Source organism: Sciurus vulgaris (genome assembly GCF_902686455.1).
Source record: "Sciurus vulgaris genome assembly, chromosome: 2".
Taxonomy (NCBI): domain Eukaryota; kingdom Metazoa; phylum Chordata; class Mammalia; order Rodentia; family Sciuridae; genus Sciurus; species Sciurus vulgaris.
The window spans coordinates 19,491,696-19,504,440 of NC_136462.1; the positions used below are offsets into that span (position 1 = coordinate 19,491,696).

At 41.5% G+C, this 12,745-nt stretch overlaps 1 protein-coding gene across 3 annotated transcripts in view; it reads right to left on the reverse strand.

Annotated features, from left to right (window-relative positions):
* Window positions 1-1,364: 1,364 nt before the first annotated feature.
* Window positions 1,365-12,745, reverse strand: part of FLRT2 (fibronectin leucine rich transmembrane protein 2) — an 88,452-nt gene continuing 77,071 nt past the window's right edge. For all 3 annotated transcript variants that reach the window (XM_079126007.1, XM_079126008.1, XM_079126006.1), the window contains exon 2: window positions 1,365-7,003. In XM_079126007.1, coding sequence (XP_078982133.1) covers window positions 4,644-6,626 — 1,983 coding nt within the window. In that variant the 5' untranslated portion in view covers window positions 6,627-7,003 and the 3' untranslated portion in view covers window positions 1,365-4,643. The remainder of the gene's footprint in view (window positions 7,004-12,745) is intronic.

The window sequence follows — 12,745 nt, forward strand, 5'->3', positions numbered from 1 at the left end:
TATATGTTAAGGATACTTGTGAGAACACAAAATTTAGTTGGGAAACAGGAAAGAACATAAGGTTTTCACTAAACCCCTCACACAAAAAAGGATCAAATGGTCCTTACATAACACAAGTTGCTTGCATGGTCAGAGAATATGAAAATCCTTTCACCTCTTCCATTCCTCCTTTCTCTTTTACATTAACCATACAAGTACTGGCTGGATCCCAATGAACTGAGTAGATAAACACAATGTGGTTTTCTTTTAAAATAAGCCTTTACTGAATATATCAACAAGGTACTGTATAGTGTGGAGCGACGTTAAAGTTTGTAGTTAACAGAGCGTGTGACATGGTAGGTCTCAGAGGATATGTGATGCAGACTCTTCCAGCTCTTTGAAGTCCCTGGTCAGAAAGAACACACCAAACACAAACCAGAAACAAATTGACATATGATTCAAACAATAACAAGTCATCAGGATTGACTTTCAGCGGATCGATCAGTCCTACAGGGGACAAGCAGTGCTGGTGCCTCACAGTGTCTCAATTGGTTACAAGTCTTACACCCCGTGGACATCTCTACAAATGCCCTCAGGTCTACAAGTATGCACGCACGTGTGTACTTCATACTGATTAAAAAATGCCTGTTGCAATAGCCTGGCTTTGTGCTCTTTCGGTGGGTGTGCAGAGAGAAAAACAAAAATACAACCAAAGAGATTTGTCAACAGCCTCATCCTATGTGTAAAAAACTTTTTCCCTACAGCCAGTGAAGAGCAACCCCTATTGCCAGCAATTATCTTTCAACCCTGCAGAAATGACTGAAGAGGGATGTGAGCTACAGCTTCCTATCTTTTAGTGTTTTGACATATAAAGAGCACCAGGAAATATTTGACAAGAACAAGAACTAGAAGTTGTTTTGTGTATATTATTGTTTTCCCTGTTTTGTGCTCTTTTCTGCTTTGCTCTCCCATGAAGCTGGGAAGGGAAGTTATGAGCCTATGTGCTATTCTCACACTCTAAAGTTAAATGTCTCCTTGTTAAGGTTAGAGAAAAACGCCATAAACAAAGACCTTGAGTGAAATTAGTCACTCCACGGTCAAAAATTGCAGTGGATGCTACAGCTGGGTATGCTGCTACCTGTGGATGACAAAGTTGCCCTGTGTTTTGAGTGCATGCTTTGCTCACAACATGAAGAGAAGGAAGTTCTGACTTGGTGAAATGACTAAGACCATTATGATCAGTACTAGTAGGAAATGGAGCTGTTTTATAAGCTACTTCAATAAGACATTTTACCAGACAGGTCACATCACAATTTTTGTTTACAACTTTGGGGGACAGTTTCTAATAATGGTTTCAGCAAACATCTGGATAATTAGAAATTGCATTTATTTTTTTCTAACACAGGAGATTGTTTTCTACTTGTGCAAGGAAAATAGGGAACTTCCTTGTGGTCTCTGACTGTGATTGTCCCATGCAATGTGTAGGCAGCAGAGCTGAGAGTGTTTGAGTGAAGCCCAAGGTCTCTCCACTATCAAAACACCTCCCCAAACAAGCAGGTATGAGCCACGATCTGGGTATAAATATCTGTTGATAATATTGTATGACCACGGCTATGCTTGGAATGTCTTCTGTACTGTGACAGATTTCTGCACTCTGACAGGGCCGAATACTATGTGAAATCATCTCGGCTGGTCAGACAGCATTGAGCACTCTGTAGCCACCGGTTCTAGACATGGTATTGGCCTGCATCTTTGACCTTGACTAATCACCTCAAAATACATAATGATGAAACCAAAAGAGGCCAAAATAAATACAGAGCAGATGTACCCACAGATCACACTCTCATGATGAAACATGCCAGTCAAAGGATAATCCATCAGTGACAGTCAGCAATTTTCATAATATGCAAGAGATTTTACATATTTTGTGATGTGCTTTCCATCCTGGTATAGGTGAGAGCCCTAGGCATATTATTTATAAATGGCAGACTGAATCTAATTGTGGCACTCTTGATTATGATGTACACAAGATCAAAATTTTCCTGTAACTAGATTTTCTCTCTTCAGCAGAGAAATTCTGTCAGACCACCCTAACCATTTCACATGACTGGGTCTCCATTGTACTACTTAAACCTGAAATAATTCTGCAAAATCCTAAAAGATATTACAAGAACCTCTCCATTCTTGGTCTTCCTGGCCCAAAGCAGAGAAGTTTCGACAGCCAAAATTCCCACTGGGAGTTAAACATACAATACCAATAAATGAGGATGGTTATTTTGTGAATAACAGAAATAAAAGCCCTCAAAAGCCAGAGTACCGTCATTTGAACACACAGTTTTATCTATACAGCCAAGGGGAAGAGGCCAGTGGAAGGACATTATCCAGCTAAGTACAAAAAAGCCCCATGACAATGTCCTGATTCTAGCTGGCTTACTATTACACTGGTCACCTCCACAGATTGTCTTATCCCTTCGTGGTATGGACCTATCTTTAAAAACACAACAGCCCAGACCCTCTAGCTAACAGACTAAAATGGAAACCAGAGTCACTTCGGAATTAATTTAAATTAATTCATAGCTAAATTCAGCTCTACTGACTGCACAGTTTCAAGTCTTGTGTCTATAACACTCTACCTTCAGTTACATGTTCTGCTTTTCTGAGGGATGAGGGGAGATTAAAACATATAAGTCAGGGTATATCATTAAGGAAAATAAAGCTCTTACTATAAAGAAAAACTTGCATAGCGTTTTATACCTAAACTTTTACAAATAAGCATCACAGTTTTATTTTGCTTAGAAAGACAGAAAGCAAGAGAAGTATGACATTTACTTCATGAATCCCTAAAATAATAGCCAGTGGTAAGGGAAATATGACACACAGAGTGAAATGTGAAATGTAGACATGATCTACAAAATAATTTTCCAAGGATGCACTTTGTTTCAGGTAATGCATGTGATCTATAGCCCTTCTACATCTAAGGAGCGGTGAGGATTAGAGTAAATGGTACGTGCTTTCTGAAGATGGACATTACTTCAAAAATATTTAAGATTAAGTACAGACATCCCTATTCCTATTTTTATGCCCTCTGCTTGCTGCCCTGCTCTGCCAACATTCAGGGAAACCCTCATTCTCTGACTCGTTCATTTTTCATTGGTGGTCTTCCAGAAGATTAACCATGCCTCCACAATTCCCAGATGGGAGGAACTTCCGTGATCGAAAAAGAACACATGACATTTCAAAGGCGGAATGGGATCAAAGTCGGTCTGAGACAGAAACGTGGTATTGCTTTTAAAAATATGCATTCTTTTGGCCAGCTTTGATGTGTCCTTATAGAACTATCAGCAGTGGGAATCAGTATGTATTTTAAAAAGTACATAAGGATATTTTGTGCAACTGGGACTGGCATTCATAATTCTCTTTGAAATACTGAGCAGAGGGGGACAAACAAAGGTGGCATAAACAACTTAATTACAAAAATATATGCAAAATGATTGGAAGACAAGAATTTGAGAGGGGATAAAGGTATTAATTCAAGCTATTTCAACATGATACTAATAAAGTCAGTTGACAGAGTGTGATAGAACCACTGTTCAGTTGCTTTTGTCTAAATAGTATCAGTATTTTTAAATAACAAGTTGTTTTAATATATTTCAAACACTGTTCTCTCATTGGTCTAAATATCATGTTGATATAGCCTCAGTGAAACTACCCAAATAATTCTCATTATCAAAAATAATTCCATTCAATATAATTCTTCCCATTATTTTATTAGGCTCTTCTAAAAAAGTATTCTAGAATATATCTCTGTTGAATGTGATTCCACCTGACATATGATCTGAACAGTGACACTTTTTAAGGGATTTTTTTCTTGCTAGGACTGATCATACCGGTCCCTGAAGATGACTGGCATCAGACTCAAGTCTCTAACTCTGTTATCACATAGGGCCAGGGAAGCATGAAGAGCGATTTCGAAGCGCCCACTCAGAAAGCCACTCCCTGGGTTCTAAGGTCTTTTCAATCTGCTCTCGATTTTCTCGATTCTGTCAGGCTGGGTTCACTTATCTCACAGGAACCGGCTTCCTTGTGATGCTCTGTAAATTTCCTGCACTGGGTCAAGTCGGGGTAACTACCTCCTTTCTTATATTACGGGATTTTTCACTTTTCTTCCAGACCAGGAGGTACAGAAATAGCGTGACAACGTCTCAGCCATTTCTTGCTTTACCCATTATTCCTCTTACCCCGAGGAGTCCATGTGAACCTGCCCTTTCATCTGATCATCAGCTCTAGGAAAGGAATTTATCCTGACAGTTTCCACAGCAAAGTGGCTAATGCGCATCATAAGGAAGAATCACTCTTTCTTCTGCTTCGGCACTGGGTTCTCATTGTACAACCCCGTACAGTACTTCAGCAACTAATTTTTTTTTTTTTTTAAGATTTAAAAAGCAAAGAGTTACAAAACTGTTTGTCATTAACATGAAATAGAAAAGATAGCACTTTTTTTTTTAAATCCCATTATATAGTACACCGTATAAATTACAGAGTATTCAAATGCACAAATGCATCTGTGTAACATTTATCAAATGTGATCTGCGTGTCTGTGCGCACACACGTGTGTGTTCTCAAGAGTTCGGCGGTTCGCCTTCCTAACGCTGGACCTCTGGCTGTTACGTGTGGCAGTGTTCCAGGTCTGGCACGCTGCTGTTGCAGTATCTCATGTTATTGGGGATATGGCAGTCTGTGTAATTAATGCCCCCGTTTGGGGTGTAAATGGGCTGCAGTCTGAAATCTCCTTTAAGGAGCTGATCGTTATTTAAGGAGACGATCTGAAAACTGGTTTCTGTCATCTCCAGGATGGAGTTGTCCTTCTTGGTGCCCGCCTCGCAATAGTCATCTTTCCGCCGGCCCCGGTTGTACTTCCACTTCTGCGAGGTGTAGCGCCCCTTTTTGTGCATGTGCCAGCAGAAGACGCTGAGCAAGACCACGAGCACGAATATCACTGCGCCCCCGATCAACCCCGCCAGCAGAAAAGGGGAGCCCACGCTGTGAGACGTCGTCTGCTCATGACTGGAAGCGGTGTTGCTGCCATTGTTCGAATAGGAGGCATGGGTGGTGGCCTCCGAGCAGACGGTGTCTTCTACAGCGCGGTAGTTAAAAGCATCCAGTGGCACTAAACAAATCCGATAGGTGGATCTGGGCTCCAAATTAACCAGGCTCAGGTGTTGCTTCTCCCCACTGACAATGCGCTCCTGAACGATGCCCCCCACCAGACTGTGGCCCATCTTCACCCATGTGAGTTTGTATGCCATCACAGTAAAGAGAGAGAGCCAGCTGACTTGGATGGAAGTATCATTCACGAAGTGGATGGACAGCTGGATCCGCTCAGATATAGGTGGAGTTGCTCTTTCTCTGCCATCCCAGTCAGGCATGGTGGGAAGTTTCGATGTAGTAGGAGCTGGAGGTGTGTAGCTTCTGCTAGGGGTTGGAACAGAGAGGGTGGGAGGCTGAGTTGTTGGAGAAATAGTACTCGGGGCTGGGGTAAAGAGCGGCTGGCCAGGGGTCATGGTGGGACATGACAGAAGATTCATATTCAGCTCCCTGACAGCCATTCCCCGGACTTGTTCAGGACCTTGGCACATGAAACCCCGAACGTTGAGAGATGAAGGGATATACTTGAGCCATTCTGTGACCCACTTAATACTGCAGTCACAAAACCAAGGGTTATTCCGAGCAGTGAGCTGCTTCAAGTTGGAGAGATTATCAAAGACCCCTTGAGTCAACTTTCGCAGTTGGTTGTTGGATATATCCAGCCGCTCCAGCTTCCGGAGGTTGGAGAAGGCTGTCAGCGGGATGTGGTTAATCTGGTTGTCCTGCAGATATAGCCTGATCAGATGCGTACCTGGCAGATCAGGAGGGGGGTAGGAGAGCGAATTACGGACTATGGAAAATTCCTTGAGCTTGGTGAGATGGCTGAAGGTGCCCTCTGCAATGCCCTTGTTAGTCAAGAGATTCCCGTCCACAATCAGTCGCTCCAAGCTTGTGAGGTTCTGAAAGGCCATGTCTGATATGACGGCGATTCGATTTTCATCTACTCTCAGCTCTTGCAGGTCCACAGGAAGCCCCACAGGCACGCTACTCAGGTGGTTCTTGGACAGAAACAACAACTTGAGGCTAACAGCCTCCCGGAAGGCCCCGTCCTCCACCCCCACTGTGGAGATAGAGTTGTCATCCAGGTGCAGCTCTTCGAGCTTCAGGAGCTGGGCAAGAGCGGCACGTGAAATGGTCTGAATGTTGTTTTCCTGCAAATGGAGAACTCGGACGTTCTTGGGAAGGTTCATAGGGAATTCATCCAGTTGGTTGCCGTAAAGGTAGACCGTGTGCACTGACTGTACATTGTGCAGCTCTGCAGGAAATCCAGCATTATTAATTTGGTTGTTGTGGAGGTAGAGTACGGTTACGCCCTCCGGGATCCCAAGAGGCACTGAGGTCAAGCTTCGCTCGTTACAGTAGACAAAGTTCCTGTCGCAGCGGCACACGCTAGGGCAGGCCAGGAGTTTTGACACTTGTGAGTAGAGCCCCAAGGAAATGATAAGCCAAGATTTCAGGAAAAAAGCCCCATGGCTGGGCCACTTTGTGGTCTGCAGGCCCATTTCTGAAGAACAGAAAGAAAATACAATGTGGCGGGGAAAATAAAAATTAAAAAAATATATATCAGCAAAATCAAAATGACCAGACGGGTTCTGTCAAAGTCCAGAACTCCAGCTACAGGAAATGTCCGGAGGGCATCAGTGAAAAGAACCTTTCTGTTGTCTCTGGTCTTATCGGCCTGTGTTGCCCTCTTTGCTGTTGTCTTCCATGTGCCAAAAGACGTCAATAGGGAGAATTTTCTACGCAGGCAGCAGGTGAGGCTAAGTTATCTGCTGAGTGTACACAAGCCAGAGTGGGCTGGCAGAACTCCTGTCCTCTGGTGGAGGTCAGGGTAGCGCTGATGGACCTATGGATTTCTTGGTTACGCAGAATCTGCGATCTGTTGTTGGAAACAAGAGAGAAAGGAGTCAGTTAAGGGTAGTTATATAAGAAGTACTGATATGCCCACAAGCCTTTTAAAAACAGCAGGATTGGGAATAAGCATATATGTTAGATAACCGGTATTTACTGGGAAAGGTATTCAAGAAATAAACGATTAAAATACCTTCAAAAGGAAACTCTTGTTATCAATAATCATACTGTGAACTGTGCATCCCCATCAGTACTTTCTCTTAAATATCTATTTGCATATGCAAATTGACAAGTGCAACAGACACAGACACACAGTCAATCCACAGGATGGGTCAATGATTATCACTTCCAAATCCTATTGATCAGTCTTACTACAAGATGGAGAGGGGCACTGAGCAACATTTATGGGGAACATGTGAAGCCCGCTAGAGTTATAAATCTTCAAAATGAAAAACGGGAAGTAAGCCATTTTAAAAATGCATCCTTATTAAGAAATTCTTCCAAACACATTGTTTCCAAATACACTTATCATATATATTTTACAAATGATATAGCTATAGCCTTATACATTTCCATCTCCTCTTAAAATGCATCTTAAAATTCTTACACGAAAGCTTATCTCTGCTTAGTGGAGAATTTTAGAAAATGCAGTGAAAAGGATAGAGTAAAAAGATAATAAAGATTATTCATTACATTACCATTCAGAGGTAACTGATAAGTTTACTTCTTTCTCCTATGAATACACAAAACGACATTGGAATCATTACATACCTTCCTGCTTATTATCTAACAATTTGCCACGATCACATTCAATGCCATTAAGAACTCATGCATCCTTTCCATCTGACACAGATGAACTACTATAGACACAATGCACAGAAGCACAGATGAAGGCAGAGAAAAGATTTCTCTTTTCTTCCTTGCTTCTTGCCTCTCCTCATCTTTTGTCTTCCTCCCAAATAGCTTCCACTTGAGTTACCAAGGAGACTGGTCAAACTCCAGTCCTTGACACAGTTCCACCATCCCCTCCTTTGGGACCTCCAGGTACAATGATCTCTGCCATTGTGATTCCTTTAAGAGTTGCCAGGCTCATGATTGAGAAGAAATGATTTTTTCAACACCACCACCCTCCTGCCTGTGAGTGGTTTCCTTTTATTGAAGGACTTCCAGCAAATTTTGAAATGACAAAAGACATAATGGAGAAAGGAAAGGCAATCCAGTGCTAGCAATCATGCCTTCTTGCTCCAGAATGTGTTCCATTTGTTTTTAGATTAGAGAGGTAAAGAAGTTAATTGAAAGGTGCCAGATTTGATTTCCCTACAAAATAAGCTAACATGACAGGACAAGGGAGCTGCAAGTCCTCTAATTTTCACCAAGATACAGAAATTGAAATAACTTATATCTAAAAGCACAGAGGGTCTATTTGTAACTGTTCCTTCAGCTATCTTTAGAAAGATAATTAAAAAAGAAAAAATATTGTAAATGTTATTTTAGTGTCAAGGATACTGTAAATTTGTTCTGTAATTTAAAAGATTATAAACCATATAAAAATGCCTTTGATGATTAGAAATGATAAAATTCATTTTTGATTGCTTATAAACCTTTAAAAAGGGGGGGAACGTTTCTTTTCAGGCAAAAGCAGAAGGATAGGATACTTTAAAATTAAGTATTAAAAGATACTTAGAAATGTGTTTTTGCCATGGAAAGGTAGCCATTCCCTTGAGAAGAAATCTCTCTAAATGCCTAAAGAATAGTTCATACAACTGAGGGTAGCCCAGGAAAACAGTTTGATGCCATCACCTCTATGCTATCTCCAGCTCAGGTGCTATAGAATCCCACGGATTCCTAGTGTCTGCTTCTCAAGTGTGGTATGTGGTCCAGCAGCAGAAGACTGACCCAGGAAGCTGATAAAAATGCAGTAACTCAGGGCAGACTGCAGTTTAGCAAGAACGGTGGGTAGGCACATTAACACTGGAGAAACACTGCCCTAAACACAGTGATGCCTTAATCATTCATGTTTTAATTTATTACACGTAAAATGAAATGCAGGACTACCTCACATGACCCCTGTGAGCCAAGTAAAAGTAGAAGAGACGTTAATCACTTCCATCTCCAGGAGATGGCCTCAAGTTATATCTTATGTGTAAATTAGATCTTCTAGGACTAGGTATGCCACTTGACCTCCATGGAAAATATTTATTGCATGACAAGCTTGACTGTGTGGTAGGACCTTGAACACTTACTTGCAACCATAGCAGTCCATTTTTGTGAAGTAATTAAGAACACCTGCTCTTCTGGTGGAAAAGGAAAGCCAAAAACCTAGAATGTAATATTTCTGAGTATTGTGTTCTCCTGGAATCTTCAAAACGTGACAGGAGCACTCTGTATTGGTTTCAGTTCAGAGAGTGGCTATTGTTATATTCCCTACCAAGGAAAACAGCTGCTCTGTTTTGAAGTTCTTAGGTTAAAAAAAAAAAAAAAAAAATACACACTTCAAAATCATGGTCTCCTCGTCTAAAACATGAGGATAATAATTGCTAATTCATAGCACTGTTCAAAGGATTCACTAAGAGTTATGAAAAACTTGATTAGTGCCTTCAGGTGGCAAAAGCACAACAAACACAAACTGTGATCTCTATGTAATCATCATTATTAATGATATCCAAAGAGGTGAACCCCAACACATAGAACAAAACGATACCAACTTTGACCTGCTAAGTTCTACGCACCTTCTCCTACCACAGGGTTCTTATTCTCCACGCTGCTGATATTTTGGGACAATAATTATTATGGGGTTGTGGTGTACATCCAAAAAATGTTTTCAGACACTGCCATATGTATGTCCTCTGGGGTGGCAAAGTCACCCCTGGTTGATGACTGACCTACATCATCTTACACATGCCTCAGAAGGTTGGCATCATTACTGTTGATTTTCTAGAAGAAATTAAAGGTAAGTTTCTAATAAACATAACCTAAAAATGTTCCCTGTAGTGGACATTAATAAAGAATGAAAGGGTAATATGCTTTTCATTCATTTATTCAATCCATATCTCCTGGGCACTAGAATGGGCAGGTGAATACAGGGCAGAGCCAGTGTGATTTTGGCCTCATGACTTAAAGTTTTAGAGAGGGGTAGAAGAGACTTGGGTAAGCAGTGCCCTCACTGTGGGGCACTGGGAAAAGAGCTCTAATCTTGTTGATAGGGGACCAACCAGGAAAAAAATAAATAATAAAGTGCTCTAGGGGAAGGACTGCCCATACTAAGCTGTGAAAGACAGAAGTCTCAAGCCTAGGATCCATTTGAGGTGTTTGCATACGGATCAAGTTGCTGGCTATTTGAATCACAAGCTGAAACCCAGCTCAACCCAGAGAAGGAAGAGAACTTGACCAACCAGAAAGCACTTTCCCCAGCACATGGTTAGCTTTGTCCTCGACTCTCATGCTTCTGGAAGATAATATACAAACCCATACATCAAAATCATTAGACCTGTATAAGTCTTTAACTACTGGGATAAAAATTGCTTTGTAAGATGGATCTGAAATATTGAGAGAGAATGATATTATTTCCCCAGTTTGTTTGAATGTGTATTGAAAATGTTTCCCCTACAAGAAACCAGAGATTACTAAGAATGACGAAATGGAAGATGCTACGGAAAAACAGAAATTTTCATTTAAAGTCTGCGCGTAAGCCAATCCGTAACAGATGCTCTTTGGGGACACAGAGAACCTGGCCCTGCCAGTCTCTTAAAGATGACAGTAACAGCAACAGCTTTTCCAAGTTATTTATTTTAACTCTTTTCATAGGAACTAAGACTTAAGCACACAAATCATGTAAAAGCTTTATGCAAAATGTTTCTCTCCTGGTGCGGCCTAAGAAGTTTTTTTTTTCCTTTCTTTCTTTCTTTTCTTTTTTTCCCCTAATTAGTTCCAGAAGCCTGTATTCCAGGAGCGCTTAATAAACCCAGACTATAAAAATCATAGTACAGAAAATAAGAGCTGTCAATAAGCACTGCCAATCGCATAACATAACCACACTAGGACAGACCTAATAAAATCTTAATGGGTTCAGCATTGGCTGGATGGTGACAAGACAGCACGGGGCATGAAGTGACAGGAATGAGAAAGCGCAGATGAAGAAGAGGGATTCTCCCAGAAAAGTGTCCTGGGGTCAGGCCCTGCTTTAGAGTTTTTGGTGTTAAGCAATTTGTGTTTACAATCGCACCCCTGCAGCCAGCGATTTCATAAGCCTAACTACACTAGGAACGTCTCTGTTAGGATCTGGAAACACGAAAGCAATTTATGGATCTCGTGCACATTTCCACATTCCTGAGGGTAGGTTATAAATACTGGTTGCACGACAATCGGAGAGCTCTACAGTCAGCTGGCCAAGATGTGGGGATTAGCAGAGGAATTTGGGGAATACAACAATAGCCCACCTAAGAACTGAAACCATTTTTCCATCTAATTCACTGGACCAAGACCCTTGAAGTTTCTCATTAGACAAATATGTTTTGTTTACTGAGAAAGGAGGGAAGTGGGAAAGAAGGAAAGAAAGAGGGAAGGAAAGAAAGGAAATACTTTATTTATACAGTTGACAATTTCCTGGCTCCACTTGGTCTGGAATTAAAATCAAGGCCCACCCCAGTCCTCAAAAAAAAAAAAAAAAAAAAAAAAAAAAAAAACAGCTATCTGGCAAAACACAAAACAGTCTAACACATCTGAAGAAATAATGGAGATAGTGTAGAGCAAATAGCCACTGTTATAAAATGTCAAACGCACGTGCACTGAGGGCATATTCATTACTCAGCCCAGGAGGGAGCTGCTGTGGACTGTCCTGTGCTCCCTTTAAAATCTGGAACTGCAAGACAGTGGCCTCTTTCCTTATCAACTACCACCCACATGGAGGTTTGCTCCAGAAGGTACGCTGACCAGTGAACTTGATGCTGGAAAGCAATTCCTGATAATAATCCCTGGCTGGGTAGTCGGTTCCTAACTACGATTAAAAAGAGAGAGAGAGAATTGAAAGAATACTAACAGAGCACAGAAGTACATGGCCCATAAAAGATGAACTTCCTCTAACTCCTATTTATATACTTTTCATCCATTTCACAGAGAGGTGGTTCAGTTCATTTATAACATTAATTCATTTACTTAAACAGACATCGAACACCTCATGTTTCATAGAAAATTGGTGATTTCTTCAGGCTCTTACCTTGGAAAAGGATTTTTTCCCCATTATTTGGTATAGTGGTGACCCAACCCTGTGGACCAGGATACCCCTGAGGACCCTGGTTGAAGAGATCTGCTAAGGAGGTTGGGCAGGGGTGTTCCAGTTCAACCTTCCCCAGGGAAGCCTGATGATCGGCACTTTAGGCTTCCTCCACTGGACCTCTCTCTATCAGGAAGTTCTTTGTGGGCATCCAGACATCTAGTCCTTCGCCCTTGCCCATCAAACCACCACGTGGGAGTTGGCTGATGTCAAGGAAAGACAAGAGGTTTGGAGTTAATGAGCTTTTAGCAGTGATCTCAGCTCATCCACTAACGAACAGCAGGATGATGACACCTGATTTTACCTCTGGCACCTCACTTTCTTCATCTCAAAGAGGTAATAATCAGCTGTGTTTACAGAACTGTTGGGAAGATAAGATACCAAGTATGCAAACAAAGATTAAGTGCAAAACAAATTGGCTTAAGAGAGGGAGAGAGGAGCCAGACATGATGGTGCAGGACTGTCATCCCAACAAGGCAGGAGGCTAAGGCAGGAGGATTC